We start from the raw sequence: 23,959 nt of genomic DNA on the forward strand, positions 1-23,959 counted from the left end.
ACTCAAGAAAGGACAAAAGCCTGTTTGTTCCTCAGTATCTTCATGATTCATTTTGGATGGTTCTGGATCACTCATGTCCTCAATCTCCTCTTTAATGAACTCAATATTCACCATATATGGCACAGATTTCAGCTGCTGCACCTGGAGTTTGTCTCTTAGGATGATGTAAATTGGTGTGAGAGACCCGGGTTCGAATCCACTGTGAGACACCAATGTGTCCCTGAGCAAGACACTTAACCCCTAGTTGCTCCAGAGGCGTGCGACCTCTGACATATATAGCAATTGTAAGTCGCTTTGGATAAAAGCGTCAGCTAAATGAATAAATGTAAATGTAAATATTCTCAACTTGCTGAAAAGCCAATAGTTCCTTGTTTTCTCCTCATTCGTTATGATGTCTGAGATCTTCTATAAATTTGCCCATTAAACATTTCATTGTGTGTCAACAGACTGAGACTAACTACAGAATCATCACAAATAAAATCTATTACTGAACAACTAAATACTATAATGGACTAACACATCAATAAAAAAATTACACATAATCAGATGTCAGTGAAATGGAAATTTTATTTGCATCATTAGCCTATGCACCGTTTTGTTGCAGAGAAATATATGACAAAAGTAAAAAGTAAAGAGTGTAAAGACCATCGACTCTACCGTGCGACTCCACCGGGCAGGGACACCGGCAAGGGATGGTAGTATCGCTTTTTATTTTTTTCATTTATATGTTTATTATTGAAATGTGTTATATGCATGTGTCAATTTTATTTAATTTCTTTATTTTCTTAAATATGTGTATAGTATGTATAGAGTTGTAACTTTTAGTTACTTTTTCTTATTTCTTAAGGGGTGGTGATGGCGCAGTGGATAAGACACATGCCTTTGGTGTGAGAGACCCGGGTTCGAATCCACTGTGAGACACCAATGTGTCCCTGAGCAAGACACTTAACCCCTAGTTGCTCCAGAGGCGTGCGACCTCTGACATATATAGCAAGTGTAAGTCGCTTTGGACAAAAGCGTCTGCTAAAAGTAAAAGTAAGTAAATATCTTAGAAAAAGTTATATGTTACAAAAAATTCAGAAATTGAGGAGGCATTGAATTAAATGATTAAAAAAAACTAAGTGATTAAAGTGACTAAATACCTGTCCTATTCTCCATCAACACAGAAAAAACATTCACTTAAACCTTGTGGCATTTCACAGCTAAATTAGCTTAGAGTTAATTGCACATTTACAGAATCTGAATCTCACATTATTTACTTGAAATATTGAGTCTGTAGAAAACATTTGTTCACTCGGACACAGGACAATGCTTTTTAATATGAGTCACTAGAGATACTGAGCGACTGAAACTCTCTCCACACTGAGTGCAGAGATACGGCTTCTCTCCAGTATGAACTCGCTCATGCCTTTTCAGATTTCCAGACACAGGGAAACTCTTGTCACAATATGAGCACTTGTAAGGTTTTTCTCCAGTATGAATTCTTTGGTGCCGTTTCAGACAGTCAGCTGTAGTAAATCTCTTCCCACACTCACAACACACGTGATCTCTCACTTCTTCATGTGTTTTCTGGTGCTGTTTACAAACATCTAGCCTTGAAAAACTCTTTCCACAGTAAGAACACACATGAGGTTTCTCATCTGAATGAACGGTCATGTGACTTTTTAGACGTGGCGATGACATAAACTTTTTACCACACTGATCACAGCTAAAAGGCTTTTTTCCAGAGTGAATGAGCAGATGATAACTGAGACGTGATGCTCCAGCAAATCTCTCTCCACACTGAGTACAGAGATACGGCTTCTCTCCAGTATGAACTCGCTCATGCTTTTTCAGGTGTCCAGACTCGGTGAAACTCTTGTCACAATATGAGCACTTGTGAGGTTTTTCTCCGGTATGAACTCTTTGGTGCCGTTTCAGATGGCCAGCTGTAGTAAATCTCTTCCCACACTCACGACACACATGATCTCTCACTTCTTCATGTGTTTCCTGATGCTGTTTACAATTCCTCAGTCGTGAAAACCTCTTTCCACAGAAAGAACACACATGAGGTTTCTCACCTGAATGAACTTTCAGGTGTTGTTTTAGTTGTGATGATGAAATAAACTTTTTACCGCACTGATCACAGCTAAAAGGCTTTTCTCCAGAGTGAATGAGCAGATGATAACTGAGACCTGATGCTCCAGCAAAACTCTTTCCACACTGAGAGCAGGTGTGCGGCTGTTTGGATTTTTTTCTTGATTTTTTTATTTTATAGTGTTCCTTTTCAACTTCATTCAGCTTCACTCTTTGCTGTTTTACTTCAATCCAGACTAAAATCAAAATAAAATTGTATGGTTAAAATCAAGTGAACTGGATCTTTGTTACATTAATGTTTCTCAGAAGTCAATAATGAAGAATCATGAACGGACACCAACCTGTTTGTTGCTCAGTATCTTCTTGTTTTATTCTGGATGGTTCTGGATCACTCATGTCTTCAGTCTCCTCTTTAATAAACTCCATCTTTAACAGTCAGACAGATTTCAGCTGCTGGAGTTTGTTCTTCTCTTGTAGGATGATGTGAATATCCTCCAGTATTTATAGGTGAATTGTTGTGGGAGGGGCTTCACTGATCACTGATACTGAGACCCACAGGACCAGATCTGGAGAAATCAAAAACAACGTACTGTTTTTAATAACGACATCTCTTAATCTTCAGCAGAAAAGTGAATTGTGCTGACTCTCACGAGAAGTGAATCTAACTGACGCTTTGCTGATGCTCTCCACGTTTCTGGCTTTTTTGTTTGCTGCACGTGTCACACTTTCAGGCGCACACACTCCAGAGTTGATCACAAACAAATTCAAATTCAAATTTTATTTGTCACATACATATACATACATAGTAGTGAAATGTATTGTACGACTGTCCAACAAAATTAAGAAAAAACCTCAAGTTTACAAAAATACAAATAGAAAAAGTACAGTAAACATATATATAGAAATAAACTAGCAATAAAATAAAATAACAAATAGATATGAGAATAAAAATAGATATGAAGAATAAAATAGAATATGATTCTATATAGATTCTGTAAAAGTAAAGTGTATGTCAGTGATAAAGTGTCTGTGTGTTGTGCAGTGCAGTAAAGTGTATAAGTGAGTAAAAGGAATACTAAAGACAAATGGTATGTAAGTCCCACTCATTTATCCTTACGTGACCTTCTACAAATTAGTGCAGATGTAATGAAAATGTGCAAAGTGGAAGTGTGGGGTGATGTGCTTAGAGTGGAGAGAGGTTAAGACTCCGAATGGCCTGCGGGAAGAAGCTCCTCCTCATTCTCTCTGTGTTCGCCTTCATGGAGCGGAAGCGTCTCCCTGAACGTCCGCTGAACGCACCACCCTCTGGAGGGCTCGTCTGTCCTGCATAGTGCAGTTCCCGAACCAGGAAGTGATGCTGCCCGTCAGGACGCTCTCGATGGTGCAGGTGTAAAAAGTCTTAAGCACCCGAGAGGGAAGTCTAAAGTCCTTTAAGCGTCTAAGATGGTACAGACGCTGCCTGGCCTTCTTCATCAGGGTGCTGGTATGACAGGACCAAGTCAAGTCCTGCGTGATGTGAACACCCAGGTATCTGAAGCTGTCCACTCTCTCCACTGGAGTCCCGCTGATCGTGATCGGCTGGTATGACCGCTCCTGCTTCGTACTGAAGTCCACTATCAGCTCCTTAGTTTTGCTGATGTTCAGGTGTAGACTATTCACCTGGCACCAACTCTCCAGGTTCTTAATCTCCTGTATGTAGGCCGTCTCGTCGTTGTCTGAGATCAGGCCCAACACAACAGTGTCATCAGCAAACTTGATGATGGTGGTGGAGTTGGAAGTGGCCACACAGTCATAAGTGTACAGTGAGTACAGCAGGGGGCTCAGAACACAACCTTGAGGGGCTCCAGTGCTTAGGGTGATGGAGGATGAGGTGTGTTTACCCATCCGTACGGCTTGCTGTCTGTCCTTCAGGAAGCTGGAGATCCATTGGCACAAGTATGTGCTGAGACCAAGGACCTCCAACTTGGAGGTGAGTGTGGAGGGAATTATGGTGTTAAACGCTGAACTGTAGTCCACAAACAGCATTTTTACATAATTCCTTTTCTGCAGTCCAGGTGACTTGTTGTGGTGTGGAGGAGGTGTGAGATGGCATCCTCCGTGGAGCGGTTATGTCTGTATGCAAACTGTAGTGGATCCAGTGTGTCTGGTAGTGATGCAATGATGAAGTCTCTGACCAGTCTCTCAAAGCACTTCATCACCACTGATGTGAGGGCTACAGGGCGATAGTCGTTTAGGCAGGTGGGCTGCGGTTTCTTGGGGACAGGAACAATGGTGGACTGCTTAAAGCATGAGGGGACTATGGACTGTTCCAGGGAGAGGTTGAAGATCTCGGTGAACACCGGTGCTAGCTGGTCAGCGCAGGCCTTCAGAACCCGACCTGTGATGCCATCTGGTCCTGCTGCCTTCCTGATGTTCACTCTCCTGAATGCCCTCCTCACGTCATGCTCCGTGATGGTGAACACGTTGTCCTCACCGGCTTCCTCAGCGTGCATGCAGTTAGCACTGCTAGCGCCGCTAGCGTGATTAGCTGCAGCCTCGAAGCGAGCATAAAAAGTGTTCAGCTCGTCAGCCAGAGAAGCGTCCGCATTCCCCGATCTGGAGGGTGGTGTTTTATAGTCCGTGATGGTTCTAAGTCCCTGCCACAGGCTCCTAGAGCCGCCATGTTGGAATTGCGACTCCAGTTTCCTCCCGTAGGGCTGCTTCGCCTCCTTCACCGATCTGCGCACGCTGTAAGATGCAGCCTTGTAATCATCCATGTTCCCGGTGATGAGCCCTGTGTTGTAGGCAGCGGAGCGGGATCTCAGGGCGTCGCGGATGGTTTTATCCACCCACGGTTTCTGGTTGGGAAACGTCCTGATGATGGTTTTCTGCACCGTATCATCCATTAGTTTCTCTATAAATCCCACAAACGCTTCCGTAAACAAGCTGACGTCATCAGAGCTGCGCCGGAACATGTCCCAGTCTGCGTCATCTAGCGCGTCCTGCAGAGCGGCCACCGATTGGTCCGTCCAGCGTTGGACCTCCCTCTGCACCGGGGCTTCCTGTTTCAGCCTCTGTTTGTAAACAGGCATGAGGAAGATGGCGGCATGGTCCGATTTCCCAAACGGTGGTTGTGACTGTGCCTTGTAGCTGTTCTTGTATGGGGTGTAACAGTGATCTAATGTCCTTTCGCCCCTGGTGGGGCAGCCGATGTGCTGATGGAAGTTCGGCAGTGCACGCTTGAGGTTGGCACTGTTGAAATCTCCCAAAACAATGAATGCGGCGTCCCGGTGCTGTGTCTGGTGAAGGTGTAGTGTTTCATGTAAGTCCCATATCGCAGTGTCCGTGTCCGCTTGAGGTGGAATATAAACGGCACTGACGATGACCGAGCTAAATTCCCGAGGGAGATAAAAAGGGCGACATTTGATGGTCAGAAGTTCAAGATTCGGTGTGCAGGAGCGTGAGAGGGGAACAATGCTCGCGCTGTCGCACCAGTGTTTGTTCACCATCAGACATACTCCACCTCCCCTAGTCTTCCCCGAGTCCAGCGTTCTGTCCATGCGGTAAACTGAGAAGAACTCGGCCGGCTGGATGGCGTGGTCTGGTCTTGACTCTTGCCCTGAGGTCATCGAGTTTGTTATCCAGCGACTGGACATTGGTGAGCAGGACACTTGGTAGGGGAGCGCGGTGTGCGCGCGCCCTCAGCCTGTTCCTGACGCCGGCTCGTTTCCCTCGAGGACGCCGGTACGGGTCGCGTCCTTTGTTCCTCCTCAGGATCTCACTCGGCCAGGATGGGTCCGGGTTCAAAAACGGCGAAAGGTTAGTGCATTGTGCACCAATAGAAATAAGAGTGGCCCTGTCGTATGTAAGAATGGCCATCTTACAAAAAGAAACCGGTGTTTATAGTTTACAATACGAAAAAATAACAAAAGAAGACAAAGTTTGGTCGGAGCAGTCGTGACGGCAGCCGATCTCACCGGCGCCATCTTAAAACACTGATTCAAACTCTGAGTTGACAGAGAACATTTATATCGAGCTTTGTGAGCCCGGTGAACCTGGTCTAAATCAGGTTGGATTTGTTTGGTTAACTAGTAAACGCAAGAACCAATCAGGTTTTGTTACATGTGTTACGCAAGCACAACAAACTTCCACAAAAGCCAGTGAGGTTTGTTTTTGTGCATCACGCGGTGAGCTTCTTTGAATTTAGATACATAGACAAGTAAATAAATAGGGATTTTAAGCATATCTTTGGGGGGAAAAAAAACTATTTATAATGCACTTTAAATAATATGATGTTGAAATGCTTGTGGAAAGTACAGTTAAATAGTAGCCTATTACAAATAATGTTATATGTTATGTATTTAAAAGTGAAATTAAAATGTATTTGAATTGTTTCACAAAACAGTATTCTTTTACAAGCACAAACAAGTAAAACTGTAAAAAAGTATGCTTAAGGTTGACAAAATTATATTTATAATATATTATAAGTTGGTACAATATAAGAATTAATTTGCATATTTTGTAGTTATAATATATTAATGTGTGAATTAATAAATATACTTAATAAAATAGATTAAAATGTTAAAAATGTTTTTCAAATTCCTTTTGAAAAGCAGGCTGAAGCACGTTCATTTCATAAATATTTCAAATGCATTGCCGTAGGTGTATGGTTTATAAATAAGATACAGATACTTTATATCCACTGTATCATTTTATCATTAGTATATACTTACACAAAGTAAACATAAAATGTACTTTAAGTAAGAGTAAAATAAGTGTGATTTCTTTAAGTACACTAAAATTTCACAAAAGTTATGCCTCTGTTTTTGCATATTTCTTAAAAGCACAACTAAGCATATATTTATTGCCAAAGTACTTTTAGTTTACCTTTTAAAAATATATAAAAATGCAATTCAATGCATTTTTAATGCACGTTAAGTAAGCTTGCTAGGAGTACAACTCTACTATATATGAAGAATTTGTCTGCAAAAAAAAAGTTTTTTTTTTCAAAAATCATGTTTTCATGTTACCATGTTTTTTATTTATAGGTGAATTGTTGTGGAAGGTGCTTTACTAACCGAGGAAAAGTGGAGATTATTTTTTAGAGATACACACATGAACAGACTGAATAATTATAAATTGACTGTAGTTATAAATAAATAAATAGGTACATTAGAAAAGAAATCTTCATCACACAGAAGTGATCACAGGAATCTACCAATATATTACACTATAATTAATAATAAATCAAAACATGCAGACTTTGTAAAGAGTGAACATCTCTCACATACAGACGAAAATATTCCAAGACTGACCTTCGTTTATGATCGACAACAGTGTCGCTTTTAGTCCATTAAAATATTCAGCACTCGTCTTTCACGTTACTCTCTTCTGCGCATGCTCCATTTGTTCCTTTTTGGTTTTATGGCAAACTCTTTAGTGTACTGCTGCCATCTAATGGAAAATGCTGGTAGCCTAATACAAACATATCTTTAGTCTGTTAGGTCAGGATGTGTCCTGATTAAGCGTGATTCCTAGTTAACCCACAGTGATCATAGTCTTTTTCCAGCCTGTTAATGCCAGATGATATCCTGCTTTTGACTAGCATTAAAGAAACAAACTGGAAAAAGATCTTCTAAAAGCAAATACTTATGTTCACTTCATTTACACTGAATAATCTCTCCTGATAATGACACTCCTTGCTGATAGTCTGAGTCTATTATCGTGTTTAACTGAGCTGCTAAGAAAAACACTTTTCTCCTCATTCATTATGATGATGTCTGAGATCTTCAGTAAACTGACACATTAAACACATTTCATTGTGTGTCAACAGACTGAGACATACTACAGGATCAACACAAATAAAATCTATTACTGAACAACTAAATACTCTAATGGACTAACATCAATTTAAAAAAAAAAAAAAAAAAAAAAAAAAAAAAAAAAAAACAGATAATCAGATGTTGTCACGGGCTGATGAGGCACAACTGCAGGCAGACGACGGTGATACAAACAAAAGGTATTTTAATTAGAATATCAAAAGGTAGGCAATAAATCAAGTTTACATAGACGAGAACGGACGAATACATAGGGAGAACTGAAGACTTATAAAGGATGGACCAAACATAGGAGACTAATGAGATAATTGCAAACACAGGTGAACTGAATGAAAACTAGGTCACAGGGGAAAACAGAAAACCAGACATGTAACAGTTCGGCCCCTCCCGGCAAGGCGTGACCCCACGCCGTCATATAACTGAGGAGGGAGGGTGGGGGCTCTGGAGGAGGATGTGGAGCAGGAGGGTGGCAGAAAAAAAAAAAAAAACGACAAGAGAGTCCAAAAAAGAAGTCCATGGGGGAGTGGAGGGTGGGAGGAGCCAAGGGGAAGCCAGGAGCAGGAGGAGTCCGATGAAAATCCAGAGACCAGCCAGGAAGAGGCCCCAGGGCGGAGTCGAGGGAGGGAGGAGCCAGGGTGGAGAAGGCCTTGACGACACCCTGGGGACGACTGACGGAGATGGAGCCGATGGAAGGGGAGCCCAGGATGGAACCGAGCAGATGGAGAGCCAGGGTGACATTAAGGATCCGGAGGGCCAAGGCGGAGTCCGAGGCTCAGGCGACTGAGGTGGAGGCGGGGAACCGGAATGCCGCGGTGGAGCCGGAGTGACGGAGGATGAAGGTGACGCTGACAGGAAGGAGGAGCCTGACTGCGCCGAAGGGGAGGAGTGACTAGGTGTAGCCGCAGGAATGGAGCCCCAAGGCGGCTGATGGTCGACGACTGACCAAGGCGGAGCCGGAGGGACGAGGGAGCCCGGTGGAGCAGGTGGGAGGACGGGCCCTGGTGGAGGTGATGGAGCTATGAGCCAAGGTGGAGCCGATGGTTCGGAGGGCCGAGATGGAGTCCGGGGTTCGGAGGCTGGAGGTGGAGACAGGGAATCCTCACACCTTGGCAGAGCTGGCAGGTGAAAGTCCCGAGGCGATGGCTCAGGGCGCCCAGCTGGCGCAGACTGAGGGTGAGCTGAGGGGCTGACAGGCACCAGCGGGACTAGGGTAGAGGAACTGACTGGCTTGAGAGGAGGCGGGAGAGGGAGGCTGGGAGGGAACACAAGAGGATTCGAGCTGGACGGAACCAGCGGAGACACAGGAGATTCCAGGCTGGACGGAACCAGCGGAGGCACAGGAGATTCAGGGCTGGACGGAACCAGCGGAGGCACAGGAGATACAGGGCTGGGTAATGCCTCCCCAAACCAGTCAATAAGATCCCACATGATGATGTCCTTAAGTTCTTCGGAATAATTGCCAGTGGCCAGTTGCAGCTCACCCTCAGCTTGGGCGGGGCTTCCCTCCAAGCCCTCGATCTCCACTAGGATTCCCTCGGGGACGGACGATGTTGCCGGCACACGCACTTGGTCAGACCACTCCTGGGGCTCAGGCTCCGGGGTGACGATAGGCTCGATCACGGGTCTCGGATCTGGCTCACGTGTCACGGCAGGCACAGGCTCTCCATCTGGAGTGGGCTCCGGCGAAATCTCCGTGCAGTAGGAGAAAGGCTGGCTGGTCACTGGTTTGGGAGTGAGGCTGGAGAAGTCCTCATCAGCGGGGCAGACGGAGAAGAATAGTCCATTGTTCTCCAGCACCCACTCCACACATGCGGCAAAGTTGTTCCGAGGACCGCTCCCGGGGAGGCGTGCCTTAGACTACACAAAGTAAAATACACAAAGCGAGCGGTCAGGATAGTGCGTTAGGCACGCCAATTCCACAAAATCCCTGGTGTAATCTTCTAGGGAGCGGTCCCTCTGCTCCAGGCATAGCAGGGCAATGTTGGGATTATCCACGGGAAAGGGGGAGGAAAAAATAGGGGAACAAAAAATGCCGCAAAAAAACTGTATAGGTCCGTTCTTCTGTCACGGGCTGATGAGGCACAACTGCAGGCAGACGACGGTGATACAAACAAAAGGTATTTTAATTAGAATATCAAAAGGTAGGCAATAAATCAAGTTTACATAGACGAGAACGGACGAATACATAGGGAGAACTGAAGACTTATAAAGGATGGACCAAACATAGGAGACTAATGAGATAATTGCAAACACAGGTGAACTGAATGACTAATTAAACTGAATGGGGAAAACTAGGTCACAGGGGAAAACAGAAAACCAGACATGTAACAGATGTCAAGGAAATGGACATTTTATTTGCATCATCGTACAGAAATAATAATATTGCATTTAAAAATATATATCTTACGCAATAAAAAAGTCAGAAACTCATTGAGGGAATTGTTTCATATACTAAAAAAATGACTGCTTGTTGGGTTTTGTTATGAAATCGTACAGGTTATTTGAGTGTTTCTTTGTCCATGTCTTAATGAGCAGACATTCAATCAACGAATAAAAGACTAAAGTGACTAAATACTTTAGCTGTTCTCCAACAAAACATAAAAAACATCTCAAATCTTGTGACATTTCACACCAAAACTAATCATTTGAGCTGATCTCATATTTTCTGTATCTGAATCTCACAATATTTACTTGAAATATTGAATTGGTAGAAGACATTTGTTCACTCGGACACAGAAAAATGCTTTTTAATATTAGACACTAGAGTTCCTGAAACTCTTTCCACACTGAGTACAGAGATACGGCTTCTCAGAAATTGAGGAGGCATTGAATTAAATGATAAAAAAAAACAAAGTGATTAAAGTGACTAAATACCTGTGCTATTCTCCATCAACACAGAAAAAACATTCACTTAAACCTTGTGGCATTTCACAGCTAAATTAGCTTAAAGAGTTAATTGCACATTTACAGAATCTGAATCTCACATTATTTACTTGAAATATTGAGTCTGTAGAAAACATTTGTTCACTCGGACACAGGACAATGCTTTTTAATATGAGTCACTAGAGATACTGAGTGATTGAATCTCTCTCCACACTGAGTGCAGAGATACGGCTTCTCTCCAGTATGAACTCGCTCATGCCTTTTCAGATTTCCAGACACAGGGAAACTCTTGTCACAATATGAGCACTTGTGAGGTTTTTCTCCAGTATGAATTCTTTGGTGCCGTTTCAGATCGCCAGCTGTAGTAAATCTCTTCCCACACTCACAACACACGTGATCTCTCACTTCTTCATGTGTTTTCTGGTGCTGTTTACAAACATATAGCCTTGAAAAACTCTTTCCACAGTAAGAACACACATGAGGTTTCTCATCTGAATGAACGGTCATGTGACTTTTTAGACGTGACGATGAAATAAACTTTTTACCACACTGATCACAGCTAAAAGGCTTTTTTCCAGAGTGAATGAGCAGATGATAACTGAGACGTGATGCTCCAGCAAATCTCTCTCCACACTGAGTACAGAGATACGGCTTCTCTCCAGTATGAACTCGCTCATGCTTTTTCAGGTGTCCAGACTCAGTGAAACTCTTGTCACAATATGAGCACTTGTGAGGTTTTTCTCCGGTATGAACTCTTTGGTGCCGTTTCAGATGGCCAGCTGTAGTAAATCTCTTCCCACACTCACAACACACGTGATCTCTCACTTCTTCATGTGTTTCCTGATGCTGTTTACAATTCCTCAGTCGTGAAAACCTCTTTCCACAGAAAGAACACACATGAGGTTTCTCACCTGAATGAACTTTCAGGTGTTGTTTTAGTTGTGATGATGAAATAAACTTTTTACCACACTGATCACAGCTAAAAGGCTTTTCTCCAGAGTGAATGAGCAGATGATAACTGAGACCTGATGCTCCAGCAAAACTCTTTCCACACTGAGAGCAGGTGTGCGGCTGTTTGGATTTTTTTCTTGATTTTTTTATTTTATAGTGTTCCTTTTCAACTTCATTCAGCTTCACTCTTTGCTGTTTTACTTCAATCCAGACTAAAATCAAAATAAAATTGTATGGTTAAAATCAAGTGAACTGGATCTTTGTTACATTAATGTTTCTCAGAAGTCAATAATGAAGAATCATGAACGGACACCAACCTGTTTGTTGCTCAGTATCTTCTTGTTTTATTCTGGATGGTTCTGGATCACTCATGTCTTCAGTCTCCTCTTTAATAAACTCCATCTTTAACAGTCAGACAGATTTCAGCTGCTGGAGTTTGTTCTTCTCTTGTAGGATGATGTGAATATCCTCCAGTATTTATAGGTGAATTGTTGTGGGAGGGACTTCACTGATCACTGATACTGAGACCCACAGGACCAGATCTGGAGAAATCAAAAACAACGTACTGTTTTTAATAACGACATCTCTTAATGTTCAGCAGAAAAGTGAATTGTGCTGACTCTCACGAGAAGTGAATCTAACTGACGCTTTGCTGATGCTCTCCACGTTTCTGGCTTTTTTGTTTGCTGCACGTGTCACACTTTCAGGTGCACACACTCCAGAGTTGATCACAAACACTGATTCAAACTCTGAGTTGACAGAGAACATTTATATCGAGCTTTGTGAGCCCGGTGAACCTGGTCTAAATCAGGTTGGATTTGTTTGGTTTTGTCAATTCTAAATCTACTCTGCAACTTAGAGTTTGTTCAACTAGCTTCAACTAGCACGAGGGGAAGTCGTGGCCTAATGGTTAGAGAGTCGGACTCGTAATCCAAAGGTTGCGGGTTCGAGTCTCGGGCCGGCAGGGATTGTAGGTGGGGGGAGTGAATGTCCAGCGCTCTCTCCACCCTCAATACCACGACTGAGGTGCCCTTGAGCAAGGCACCGAACCCCCAACTGCTCCCCGGGCGCTGCAGCATAAATGGCTGCCCACTGCTCCGGGTGTATGTTCACGGTGTGTGTGTGTTCACTGCTGTGTGTGTGCACGATGGATGGGTTAAATGGGATGGATGGGTAGTGAATGATCTACTGCTTTCTGGTGACTCTGGTTCTCTGTCTATACTTCTGTTACTCGACCTCAGTTCTGCCTTCGATACCGTTTCCCATGAATTACTTATTTCTCGTCTCTCTGATCTGGGTATCTCTGGTACTGCTCTTTCCTGGTTTCTTTCCTATTTCTCTGACAGACAATTCTACATTTCCGTTAAGGATTTTCGATCGCCCGCTGTCCCCCTGAAGCGAGGTGTTCCCCAGGGGTCCGTTCTTGGCCCATTATTATTCACAATTTACATAATACCACTTGGTCAGATTTTACAACGTCATGGTCTTAATTATCATTTTTACGCTGATGACATTCAACTTTACTCTATCTGTACACCTGTTCTACCTGCCCAAATTGATAAAATCTCTGCTTGTGTGAAAGACATAAAAGATTGGCTTAATTTAAATTTTCTGCAACTTAACACAAACAAAACTGAGATCATTTTTATTGGAACTCCTACACTTACCAGCAGTGTTTCTACCAATTTCACCTGTGAGATTGCAGGCTCTCCCATCAAATCTTCCAGTATTGTTAAAAATTTAGGTGTAATCTTTGACTCCACACTCTCCTTTCAGTCTCATATTAACTTCATCACTAAATCTGCATTCTTTCATGTACGCCGCATTGCCCAACTCCGTCCTTTCCTCAGTACCATAGATGCTGAAACGATTATCCATGCATTTGTTTCATCACGTCTTGATTACTGTAATGCCCTCTTCATTGGTTTACCTGCCAGCTCCATCTCTAGATTACAATACATTCAAAACTCTGCTGCTAGAATACTCACTCATACCAAACGTTCTGCTCACATCACCCCAATTTTGTATGATCTCCACTGGCTCCCAGTTGCCTACCGTATTAAATTCAAAATTCTCCTGCTCGCTTTTAAATCCTTGCATGGCTTAGCTCCCCCTTATCTGTGTAATTTGCTTGTCCCCTACACCCCGACTCGTTCACTACGTTCCTCTGACTCTGGCCTTCTCGTTGTCCCTCGGCACCGCCTTTCTTCAATGGGGGGCAGATCATTCAGTATTATTGCACCCAAACTCTGGAATTCCCTCCCTCGCTCACTTTGCTGTATTAACAATATCTCAGAATTTAAATCACTACTCAAAACTCCCTTGTTTTCTGAATGCTATACCTTTGATTACTGATACCATGCTTTGTCTAATGAACTTGTTCTTTTCATGCTTTGTCGCTTCAGTCTGCTCTGCTTTGTATTTGTATTTTTGTTATGCTTGACTCTTTATCGGTATGTTGCCCTGTCCATATAATGCTCCTTTACTGTATCTATACTTATTGTTATCCATCTATGCCTACGTGAATTGTCTCTTCTTTGTTAAATGTACATTGTGAAGTGTCCTTGAGCACTGGAAAGGCGCTATATAAATAAAACTTATTATTATTATTATTATTATTAAATGCAGAGCACGAATTCCGAGTATGGGTCACCATACTTGGCAGTATGTCACTTCAATTCACTTCATGCAACAGGCCACTGAACTAGTAAATGCAAGAACCAATCAGGTTTTGTTACATGTGTTACGCAAGCACACCAAACTTCCACAAAAGCCAGTGAGGTTTGTTTTTGGGCATCACGCGGTACTTTGAGCTTCTTTGAATTTAGATACATAGACAAGTAAATAAATAGGGATTTTAAGCATATCTTTGGGGGGAAAAAAAACTATTTATTTTAAAAGTGAAGTGACATTCAGCCAAGTATGGTGACCCATACTCGGAATTCGTGATCTGCATTTAACCCATCCAACGTGCACACACACAGCAGTGAACACACACACACACACACAGTGAACACACACACACACACAGCAGTGAACACACACACACCGTGAACACACACCCGGAGCAGTGGGCAGTCATTTATGCTGCAGCGCCCGGGGAGCAGTTGGGGGTTCGGTGCCTTGCTCAAGGGCACCTCAGTCGTGGTATTGAGGGTGGAGAGAGCGCTGGACATTCACTCCCCCCACCTACAATTCCTGCCGGCCGGAGACTCGAACCCGCAACCTTTGGATTACAAGTCCGACTCTCTAACCATTAGGCCACGACTTCCCCCATTTATAATGCACTTTAAATAATACGATGTTGAAATGCTTGTGGAAAGTACAGTTAAATAGTAGCCTATTACAAATAATGTTATATGTTATGTATTTAAAAGTGAAATTAAAATGTATTTGAATTGTTTTACAAAACAGTATTCTTTTACAAGCACAAACAAGTAAAACTGTAAAAAAGTATGCTTAAGGTATAGTTGACAAAATTATATTTATAATATAAGTACAATATAAGAATTAATTTGCATATTTTGTAGTTATAATATATTCATGTGTGAATTAATATACTTTATAAAATAGATTAAAATGTTAAAAATGTTTTTCAACTTCCTTTTGAAAAGCAGACTGAAGCACGTTCATTTCATAAATATTTCATAAATATGCATTGCCGTAGGTGTATGGTTTATAAATAAGATACAGATACTTTATATCCACTGTATCATTTTATCATTAGTATATTCTTACACAAAGTAAACATAAAATGTACTTTAAGTAAGAGTAAAATAAGTGTGATTTCTTTAAGTACACTAAAATTTCACAAAAGTTATGCCTGTGTTTTAGCATATTTCTTAAAAGCACAACTAAGCATATATTTATTGCCGAAGTACTTTTAGTTTACCTTTTAAAAATATATAAAAATGCAATTCAATGCATTTTTAATGCACGTTAAGTAAGCTTGCTAGGAGTACAACTCTACTATATATGAAGAATTTGTCTGCAAAAAAAAAGTTTTTTTTTTTCAAAAATCATGTTTTCATGTTACCATGTTTTTTATTTATAGGTGAATTGTTGTGGAAGGTGCTTTACTAACCGAGGAAAAGTGGAGATTATTTTTTAGAGATACACACAACATGAACAGACTGAATAATTATAAATTGACTGTAGTTATAAATAAATAAATAGGTACATTAGAAAATAAATCTTCATCACACAGAAGTGATCACAGGAATCTACCAATATATTACACTATAATTAATAATAAATCAAAACATGCAGACTTTGTAAAGAGTGAACATCTCTCACATACAGACGAAAATATTCCAAGACTGACCTTCGTTTATGATCGACAACAGTGTCGCTTTTAGTCCATTAAAATATTCAGCACTCGTCTTTCACGTTACTCTCTTCTGCGCATGCTCCATTTGTTCCTTTTTGGTTTTATGGCAAACTCTTTAGTGTACTGCTGCCATCTAATGGAAAATGCTGGTAGCCTAATACAAACATATCTTTAGTCTGTTAGGTCAGGATGTGTCCTGATTAAGCGTGATTCCTAGTTAACCCACAGTGATCATAGTCTTTTTCCAGCCTGTTAATGCCAGATGATATCCTGCTTTTGACTAGCATTAAAGAAACAAACTGGAAAAAGATCTTCTAAAAGCAAATACTTATGTTCACTTCATTTACACTGAATAATCTCTCCTGATAATGACACTCCTTGCTGATAGTCTGAGTCTATTATCGTGTTTAACTGAGCTGCTAAGAAAAACACTTTTCTCCTCATTCATTATGATGATGATGTCTGAGATCTTCAGTAAACTGACACATTAAACACATTTCATTGTGTGTCAACAGACTGAGACAAACTATATCAACACAAATAAAATCTATTACTGAACAACTAAATACTCTAATGGACTAACATCAATAAAAATCACAGATAATCAGATGTCAAGGAAATGGACATTTTATTTGCATCATCGTACAGAAATAATAATATTGCATTTAAAAATATATATCTTACGCAATAAAAAAGTCAGAAACTCATTGAGGGAATTGTTTCATATACTAAAAAAATGACTGCTTGTTGGGTTTTGTTATGAAATCGTACAGGTTATTTGAGTGTTTCTTTGTCCATGTCTTAATGAGCAGACATTCAATCAACGAATAAAAGACTAAAGTGACTAAATACTTTAGCTGTTCTCCAACAAAACATAAAAAACATCTCAAATCTTGTGACATTTCACACCAAAACTAATCATTTGAGCTGATCTCATATTTTCTGTATCTGAATCTCACAATATTTACTTGAAATATTGAATTGGTAGAAGACATTTGTTCACTCGGACACAGAAAAATGCTTTTTAATATGAGACACTAGAGTTCCTGAAACTCTTTCCACACTGAGTACAGAGATACGGCTTCTCAGAAATTGAGGAGGCATTGAATTAAATGATAAAAAAAAAACAAAGTGATTAAAGTGACTAAATACCTGTGCTATTCTCCATCAACACAGAAAAAACATTCACTTAAACCTTGTGGCATTTCACAGCTAAATTAGCTTAAAGAGTTAATTGCACATTTACAGAATCTGAATCTCACATTATTTACTTGAAATATTGAGTCTGTAGAAAACATTTGTTCACTCGGACACAGGACAATGCTTTTTAATATGAGTCACTAGAGATACTGAGCGACTGAAACTCTCTCCACACTGAGTGCAGAGATACGGCTTCTCTCCAGTATGAACTCGCTCATGCCTTTTCAGATTTCCAGACACAGGGAAACTCTTGTCACAATATGAGCACTTGTGAGGTTTTTCTCCAGTATGAATTCTTTGGTGCCGTTTCAGATCGCCAGCTGTAGTAAATCTCTTCCCACACTCACAACACACGTGATCTCTCACTTCTTCATGTGTTTTCTGGTGCTGTTGACAAACATCTAGCCTTGAAAAACTCTTTCCACAGTAAGAACACACATGAGGTTTCTCATCTGAATGAACGGTCATGTGACTTTTTAGACGTGGCGATGACATAAACTTTTTACCACACTGATCACAGCTAAAAGGCTTTTTTCCAGAGTGAATGAGCAGATGATAACTGAGACGTGATGCTCCAGCAAATCTCTCTCCACACTGAGTACAGAGATACGGCTTCTCTCCAGTATGAACTCGCTCATGCTTTTTCAGGTGTCCAGACTCAGTGAAACTCTTGTCACAATATGAGCACTTGTGAGGTTTTTCTCCGGTATGAACTCTTTGGTGCCGTTTCAGATGGCCAGCTGTAGTAAATCTCTTCCCACACTCACAACACACGTGATCTCTCACTTCTTCATGTGTTTCCTGATGCTGTTTACAATTCCTCAGTCGTGAAAACCTCTTTCCACAGAAAGAACACACATGGGGTTTCTCACCTGAATGAACTTTCAGGTGTTGTTTTAGTTGTGATGATGAAATAAACTTTTTACCGCACTGATCACAGCTAAAAGGCTTTTCTCCAGAGTGAATGAGCAGATGATAACTGAGACCTGATGCTCCAGCAAAACTCTTTCCACACTGAGAGCAGGTGTGCGGCTGTTTGGATTTTTTTCTTGATTTTTTTATTTTATAGTGTTCCTTTTCAACTTCATTCAGCTTCACTCTTTGCTGTTTTACTTCAATCCAGACTAAAATCAAAATAAAATTGTATGGTTAAAATCAAGTGAACTGGATCTTTGTTACATTAATGTTTCTCAGCAGTCAATAATGAAGAATTATGAACGGACACCAACCTGTTTGTTGCTCAGTATCTTCTTGTTTTATTCTGGATGGTTCTGGATCACTCATGTCTTCAGTCTCCTCTTTAATAAACTCCATCTTTAACAGTCAGACAGATTTCAGCTGCTGGAGTTTGTTCTTCTCTTGTAGGATGATGTGAATATCCTCCAGTATTTATAGGTGAATTGTTGTGGGAGGGACTTCACTGATCACTGATACTGAGACCCACAGGACCAGATCTGGAGAAATCAAAAACAACGTACTGTTTTTAATAACGACATCTCTTAATCTTCAGCAGAAAAGTGAATTGTGCTGACTCTCACGAGAAGTGAATCTAACTGACGCTTTGCTGATGCTCTCCACGTTTCTGGCTTTTTTGTTTGCTGCACGTGTCACACTTTCAGGCGCACACACTCCAGAGTTGATCACAAACAAATTCAAATTCAAATTTTATTTGTCACATACATATACATACATAGTAGTGAAATGTATTGTACGACTGTCCAACAAAATTAAGAAAAAACCTCAAGTTTACAAAAATACAAATAGAAAAAGTACAGTAAACATATATATAGAAATAAACTAGCAATAAAATAAAATAACAAATAGATATGAGAATAAAAATAGATATGAAGAATAAAATAGAATATGATTCTATATAGATTCTGTAAAAGTAAAGTGTATGTCAGTGATAAAGTGTCTGTGTGCTGTGCAGTGCAGTAAAGTGTATAAGTGAGTAAAAGGAATACTAAAGACAAATGGTATGTAAGTCCCACTCATTTATCCTTACGTGACCTTCTACAAATTAGTGCAGATGTAATGAAAATGTGCAAAGTGGAAGTGTGGGGTGATGTGCTTAGAGTGGAGAGAGGTTAAGACTCCGAATGGCCTGCGGGAAGAAGCTCCTCCTCATTCTCTCTGTGTTCGCCTTCATGGAGCGGAAGCGTCTCCCTGAACGTCCGCTGAACGCACCACCCTCTGGAGGGCTCGTCTGTCCTGCATAGTGCAGTTCCCGAACCAGGAAGTGATGCTGCCCGTCAGGACGCTCTCGATGGTGCAGGTGTAAAAAGTCTTAAGCACCCGAGAGGGAAGTCTAAAGTCCTTTAAGCGTCTAAGATGGTACAGACGCTGCCTGGCCTTCTTCATCAGGGTGCTGGTATGACAGGACCAAGTCAAGTCCTGCGTGATGTGAACACCCAGGTATCTGAAGCTGTCCACTCTCTCCACTGGAGTCCCGCTGATCGTGATCGGCTGGTATGACCGCTCCTGCTTCGTACTGAAGTCCACTATCAGCTCCTTAGTTTTGCTGATGTTCAGGTGTAGACTATTCACCTGGCACCAACTCTCCAGGTTCTTAATCTCCTGTATGTAGGCCGTCTCGTCGTTGTCTGAGATCAGGCCCAACACAACAGTGTCATCAGCAAACTTGATGATGGTGGTGGAGTTGGAAGTGGCCACACAGTCATAAGTGTACAGTGAGTACAGCAGGGGGCTCAGAACACAACCTTGAGGGGCTCCAGTGCTTAGGGTGATGGAGGATGAGGTGTGTTTACCCATCCGTACGGCTTGCTGTCTGTCCTTCAGGAAGCTGGAGATCCATTGGCACAAGTATGTGCTGAGACCAAGGACCTCCAACTTGGAGGTGAGTGTGGAGGGAATTATGGTGTTAAACGCTGAACTGTAGTCCACAAACAGCATTTTTACATAATTCCCTTTTCTGCAGTCCAGGTGACTTGTTGTGGTGTGGAGGAGGTGTGAGATGGCATCCTCCGTGGAGCGGTTATGTCTGTATGCAAACTGTAGTGGATCCAGTGTGTCTGGTAGTGATGCAATGATGAAGTCTCTGACCAGTCTCTCAAAGCACTTCATCACCACTGATGTGAGGGCTACAGGGCGATAGTCGTTTAGGCAGGTGGGCTGCGGTTTCTTGGGGACAGGAACAATGGTGGACTGCTTAAAGCATGAGGGGACTATGGACTGTTCCAGGGAGAGGTTGAAGATCTCGGTGAACACCGGTGCTAGCTGGTCAGCGCAGGCCTTCAGAACCCGACCTGTGATGCCATCTGGTCCTGCTGCCTTCCTGATGTTCACTCTCCTGAATGCCCTCCTCACGTCATGCTCCGTGATGGTGAACACGTTGTCCTCACCGGCTTCCTCAGCGTGCATGCAGTTAGCACTGCTAGCGCCGCTAGCGTGATTAGCTGCAGCCTCGAAGCGAGCATAAAAAGTGTTCAGCTCGTCAGCCAGAGAAGCGTCCGCATTCCCCGATCTGGAGGGTGGTGTTTTATAGTCCGTGATGGTTCTAAGTCCCTGCCACAGGCTCCTAGAGCCGCCATGTTGGAATTGCGACTCCAGTTTCCTCCCGTAGGGCTGCTTCGCCTCCTTCACCGATCTGCGCACGCTGTAAGATGCAGCCTTGTAATCATCCATGTTCCCGGTGATGAGCCCTGTGTTGTAGGCAGCGGAGCGGGATCTCAGGGCGTCGCGGATGGTTTTATCCACCCACGGTTTCTGGTTGGGAAAAGTCCTGATGATGGTTTTCTGCACCGTATCATCCATTAGTTTCTCTATAAATCCCACAACCGCTTCCGTAAACAAGCTGACGTCATCAGAGCTGCGCCGGAACATGTCCCAGTCTGCGTCATCTAGCGCGTCCTGCAGAGCGGCCACCGATTGGTCCGTCCAGCGTTGGACCTCCCTCTGCACCGGGGCTTCCTGTTTCAGCCTCTGTTTGTAAACAGGCATGAGGAAGATGGCGGCATGGTCCGATTTCCCAAACGGTGGTTGTGACTGTGCCTTGTAGCTGTTCTTGTATGGGGTGTAACAGTGATCTAATGTCCTTTCGCCCCTGGTGGGGCAGCCGATGTGCTGATGGAAGTTCGGCAGTGCACGCTTGAGGTTGGCACTGTTGAAATCTCCCAAAACAATGAATGCGGCGTCCCGGTGCTGTGTCTGGTGAAGGTGTAGTGTTTCATGTAAGTCCCATATCGCAGTGTCCGTGTCCGCTTGAGGTGGAATATAAACGGCACTGACGATGACCGAGCTAAATTCCCGAGGGAGATAAAAAGGGCGACATTTGATGGTCAGAAGTTCAAGATTCGGTGTGCAGGAGCGTGAGAGGGGAACAATGCTCGCGCTGTCGCACCAGTGTTTGTTCACCATCAGACATACTCCACCTCCCCTAGTCTTCCCCGAGTCCAGCGTTCTGTCCATGCGGTAAACTGAGAAGAACTCGGCCGGCTGGATGGCGTGGTCTGGTCTTGACTCTTGCCCTGAGGTCATCGAGTTTGTTATCCAGCGACTGGACATTGGTGAGCAGGACACTTGGTAGGGGAGCGCGGTGTGCGCGCGCCCTCAGCCTGTTCCTGACGCCGGCTCGTTTCCCTCAAGGACGCCGGTACGGGTCGCGTCCTTTGTTCCTCCTCAGGATCTCACTCGGCCAGGATGGGTCCGGGTTCAAAAACGGCGAAAGGTTAGTGCATTGTGCACCAATAGAAATAAGAGTGGCCCTGTCGTATGTAAGAATGGCCATCTTACAAAAAGAAACCGGTGTTTATAGTTTACAATACGAAAAAATAACAAAAGAAGACAAAGTTTGGTCGGAGCAGTCGTGACGGCAGCCGATCTCACCGGCGCCATCTTAAAACACTGATTCAAACTCTGAGTTGACAGAGAACATTTATATCGAGCTTTGTGAGCCCGGTGAACCTGGTCTAAATCAGGTTGGATTTGTTTGGTTAACTAGTAAACGCAAGAACCAATCAGGTTTTGTTACATGTGTTACGCAAGCACAACAAACTTCCACAAAAGCCAGTGAGGTTTGTTTTTGTGCATCACGCGGTGAGCTTCTTTGAATTTAGATACATAGACAAGTAAATAAATAGGGATTTTAAGCATATCTTTGGGGGGAAAAAAAACTATTTATAATGCACTTTAAATAATATGATGTTGAAATGCTTGTGGAAAGTACAGTTAAATAGTAGCCTATTACAAATAATGTTATATGTTATGTATTTAAAAGTGAAATTAAAATGTATTTGAATTGTTTCACAAAACAGTATTCTTTTACAAGCACAAACAAGTAAAACTGTAAAAAAGTATGCTTAAGGTTGACAAAATTATATTTATAATATATTATAAGTTGGTACAATATAAGAATTAATTTGCATATTTTGTAGTTATAATATATTAATGTGTGAATTAATTAATATACTTAATAAAATAGATTAAAATGTTAAAAATGTTTTTCAAATTCCTTTTGAAAAGCAGGCTGAAGCACGTTCATTTCATAAATATTTCAAATGCATTGCCGTAGGTGTATGGTTTATAAATAAGATACAGATACTTTATATCCACTGTATCATTTTATCATTAGTATATTCTTACACAAAGTAACCATAAAATGTACTTTAAGTAAGAGTAAAATAAGTGTGATTTCTTTAAGTACACTAAAATTTCACAAAAGTTATGCCTCTGTTTTTGCATATTTCTTAAAAGCACAACTAAGCATATATTTATTGCCAAAGTACTTTTAGTTTACCTTTTAAAAATATATAAAAATGCAATTCAATGCATTTTTAATGCGCGTTAAGTAAGCTTGCTAGGAGTACAACTCTACTATATATGAAGAATTTGTCTGCAAAAAAAAAGTTTTTTTTTTCAAAAATCATGTTTTCATGTTACCATGTTTTTTATTTATAGGTGAATTGTTGTGGAAGGTGCTTTACTAACCGAGGAAAAGTAGAGATTATTTTTTAGAGATACACACAACATGAACAGACTGAATAATTATAAATTGACTGTAGTTATAAATAAATAAATAGGTACATTAGAAAAGAAATCTTCATCACACAGAAGTGATCACAGGAATCTACCAATATATTACACTATAATTAATAATAAATCAAAACATGCAGACTTTGTAAAGAGTGAACATCTCTCACATACAGACGAAAATATTCCAAGACTGACCTTCGTTTATGATCGACAACAGTGTCGCTTTTAGTCCATTAAAATATTCAGCACTCGTCTTTCACGTTACTCTCTTCTGCGCATGCTCCATTTGTTCCTTTTTGGTTTTATGGCAAACTCTTTAGTGTACTGCTGCCATCTAATGGAAAATGCTGGTAGCCTAATACAAACATATCTTTAGTCTGTTAGGTCAGGATGTGTCCTGATTAAGCGTGATTCCTAGTTAACCCACAGTGATCATAGTCTTTTTCCAGCCTGTTAATGCCAGATGATATCCTGCTTTTGACTAGCATTAAAGAAACAAACTGGAAAAAGATCTTCTAAAAGCAAATACTTATGTTCACTTCATTTACACTGAATAATCTCTCCTGATAATGACACTCCTTGCTGATAGTCTGAGTCTATTATCGTGTTTAACTGAGCTGCTAAGAAAAACACTTTTCTCCTCATTCATTATGATGATGATGTCTGAGATCTTCAGTAAACTGACACATTAAACACATTTCATTGTGTGTCA

The 23,959-nt window shown here is 41.6% G+C and overlaps 3 protein-coding genes across 3 annotated transcripts; all 3 read right to left on the bottom strand.

Annotated features, from left to right (window-relative positions):
* Nucleotides 1-550: 550 nt before the first annotated feature.
* On the bottom strand, nt 551-7,452 carry LOC306851105 (uncharacterized protein). Its single transcript, XM_079387197.1, has 3 exons — nt 7,371-7,452; nt 2,418-2,642; nt 551-2,312 (listed from the first exon to the last, which is right to left on the bottom strand). The coding sequence occupies exons 2-3, from the start codon at nt 2,500-2,502 to the stop codon at nt 1,291-1,293; spliced, it is 1,107 nt and encodes a 368-aa protein (XP_079243323.1). The 5' UTR covers nt 2,503-2,642; nt 7,371-7,452; the 3' UTR covers nt 551-1,290.
* A 2,546-nt stretch (nt 7,453-9,998) lies between these two features.
* Nucleotides 9,999-16,132, bottom strand: LOC306851377 (uncharacterized protein). Its single transcript, XM_079387558.1, has 3 exons — nt 16,051-16,132; nt 12,044-12,268; nt 9,999-11,938 (listed from the first exon to the last, which is right to left on the bottom strand). The coding sequence occupies exons 2-3, from the start codon at nt 12,126-12,128 to the stop codon at nt 10,917-10,919; spliced, it is 1,107 nt and encodes a 368-aa protein (XP_079243684.1). The 5' UTR covers nt 12,129-12,268; nt 16,051-16,132; the 3' UTR covers nt 9,999-10,916.
* Nucleotides 16,133-16,668: 536 nt separating this feature from the next.
* On the bottom strand, nt 16,669-23,524 carry LOC306850976 (uncharacterized protein). The gene is made up of 3 exons (XM_079386960.1): nt 23,443-23,524; nt 18,486-18,710; nt 16,669-18,380 (listed from the first exon to the last, which is right to left on the bottom strand). The coding sequence occupies exons 2-3, from the start codon at nt 18,568-18,570 to the stop codon at nt 17,359-17,361; spliced, it is 1,107 nt and encodes a 368-aa protein (XP_079243086.1). The 5' UTR covers nt 18,571-18,710; nt 23,443-23,524; the 3' UTR covers nt 16,669-17,358.
* Nucleotides 23,525-23,959: the final 435 nt, after the last annotated feature.

Source organism: Barbus barbus, assembly GCF_936440315.1.
Source record: "Barbus barbus genome assembly, chromosome: 31".
NCBI classification, from domain to species: domain Eukaryota; kingdom Metazoa; phylum Chordata; class Actinopteri; order Cypriniformes; family Cyprinidae; genus Barbus; species Barbus barbus.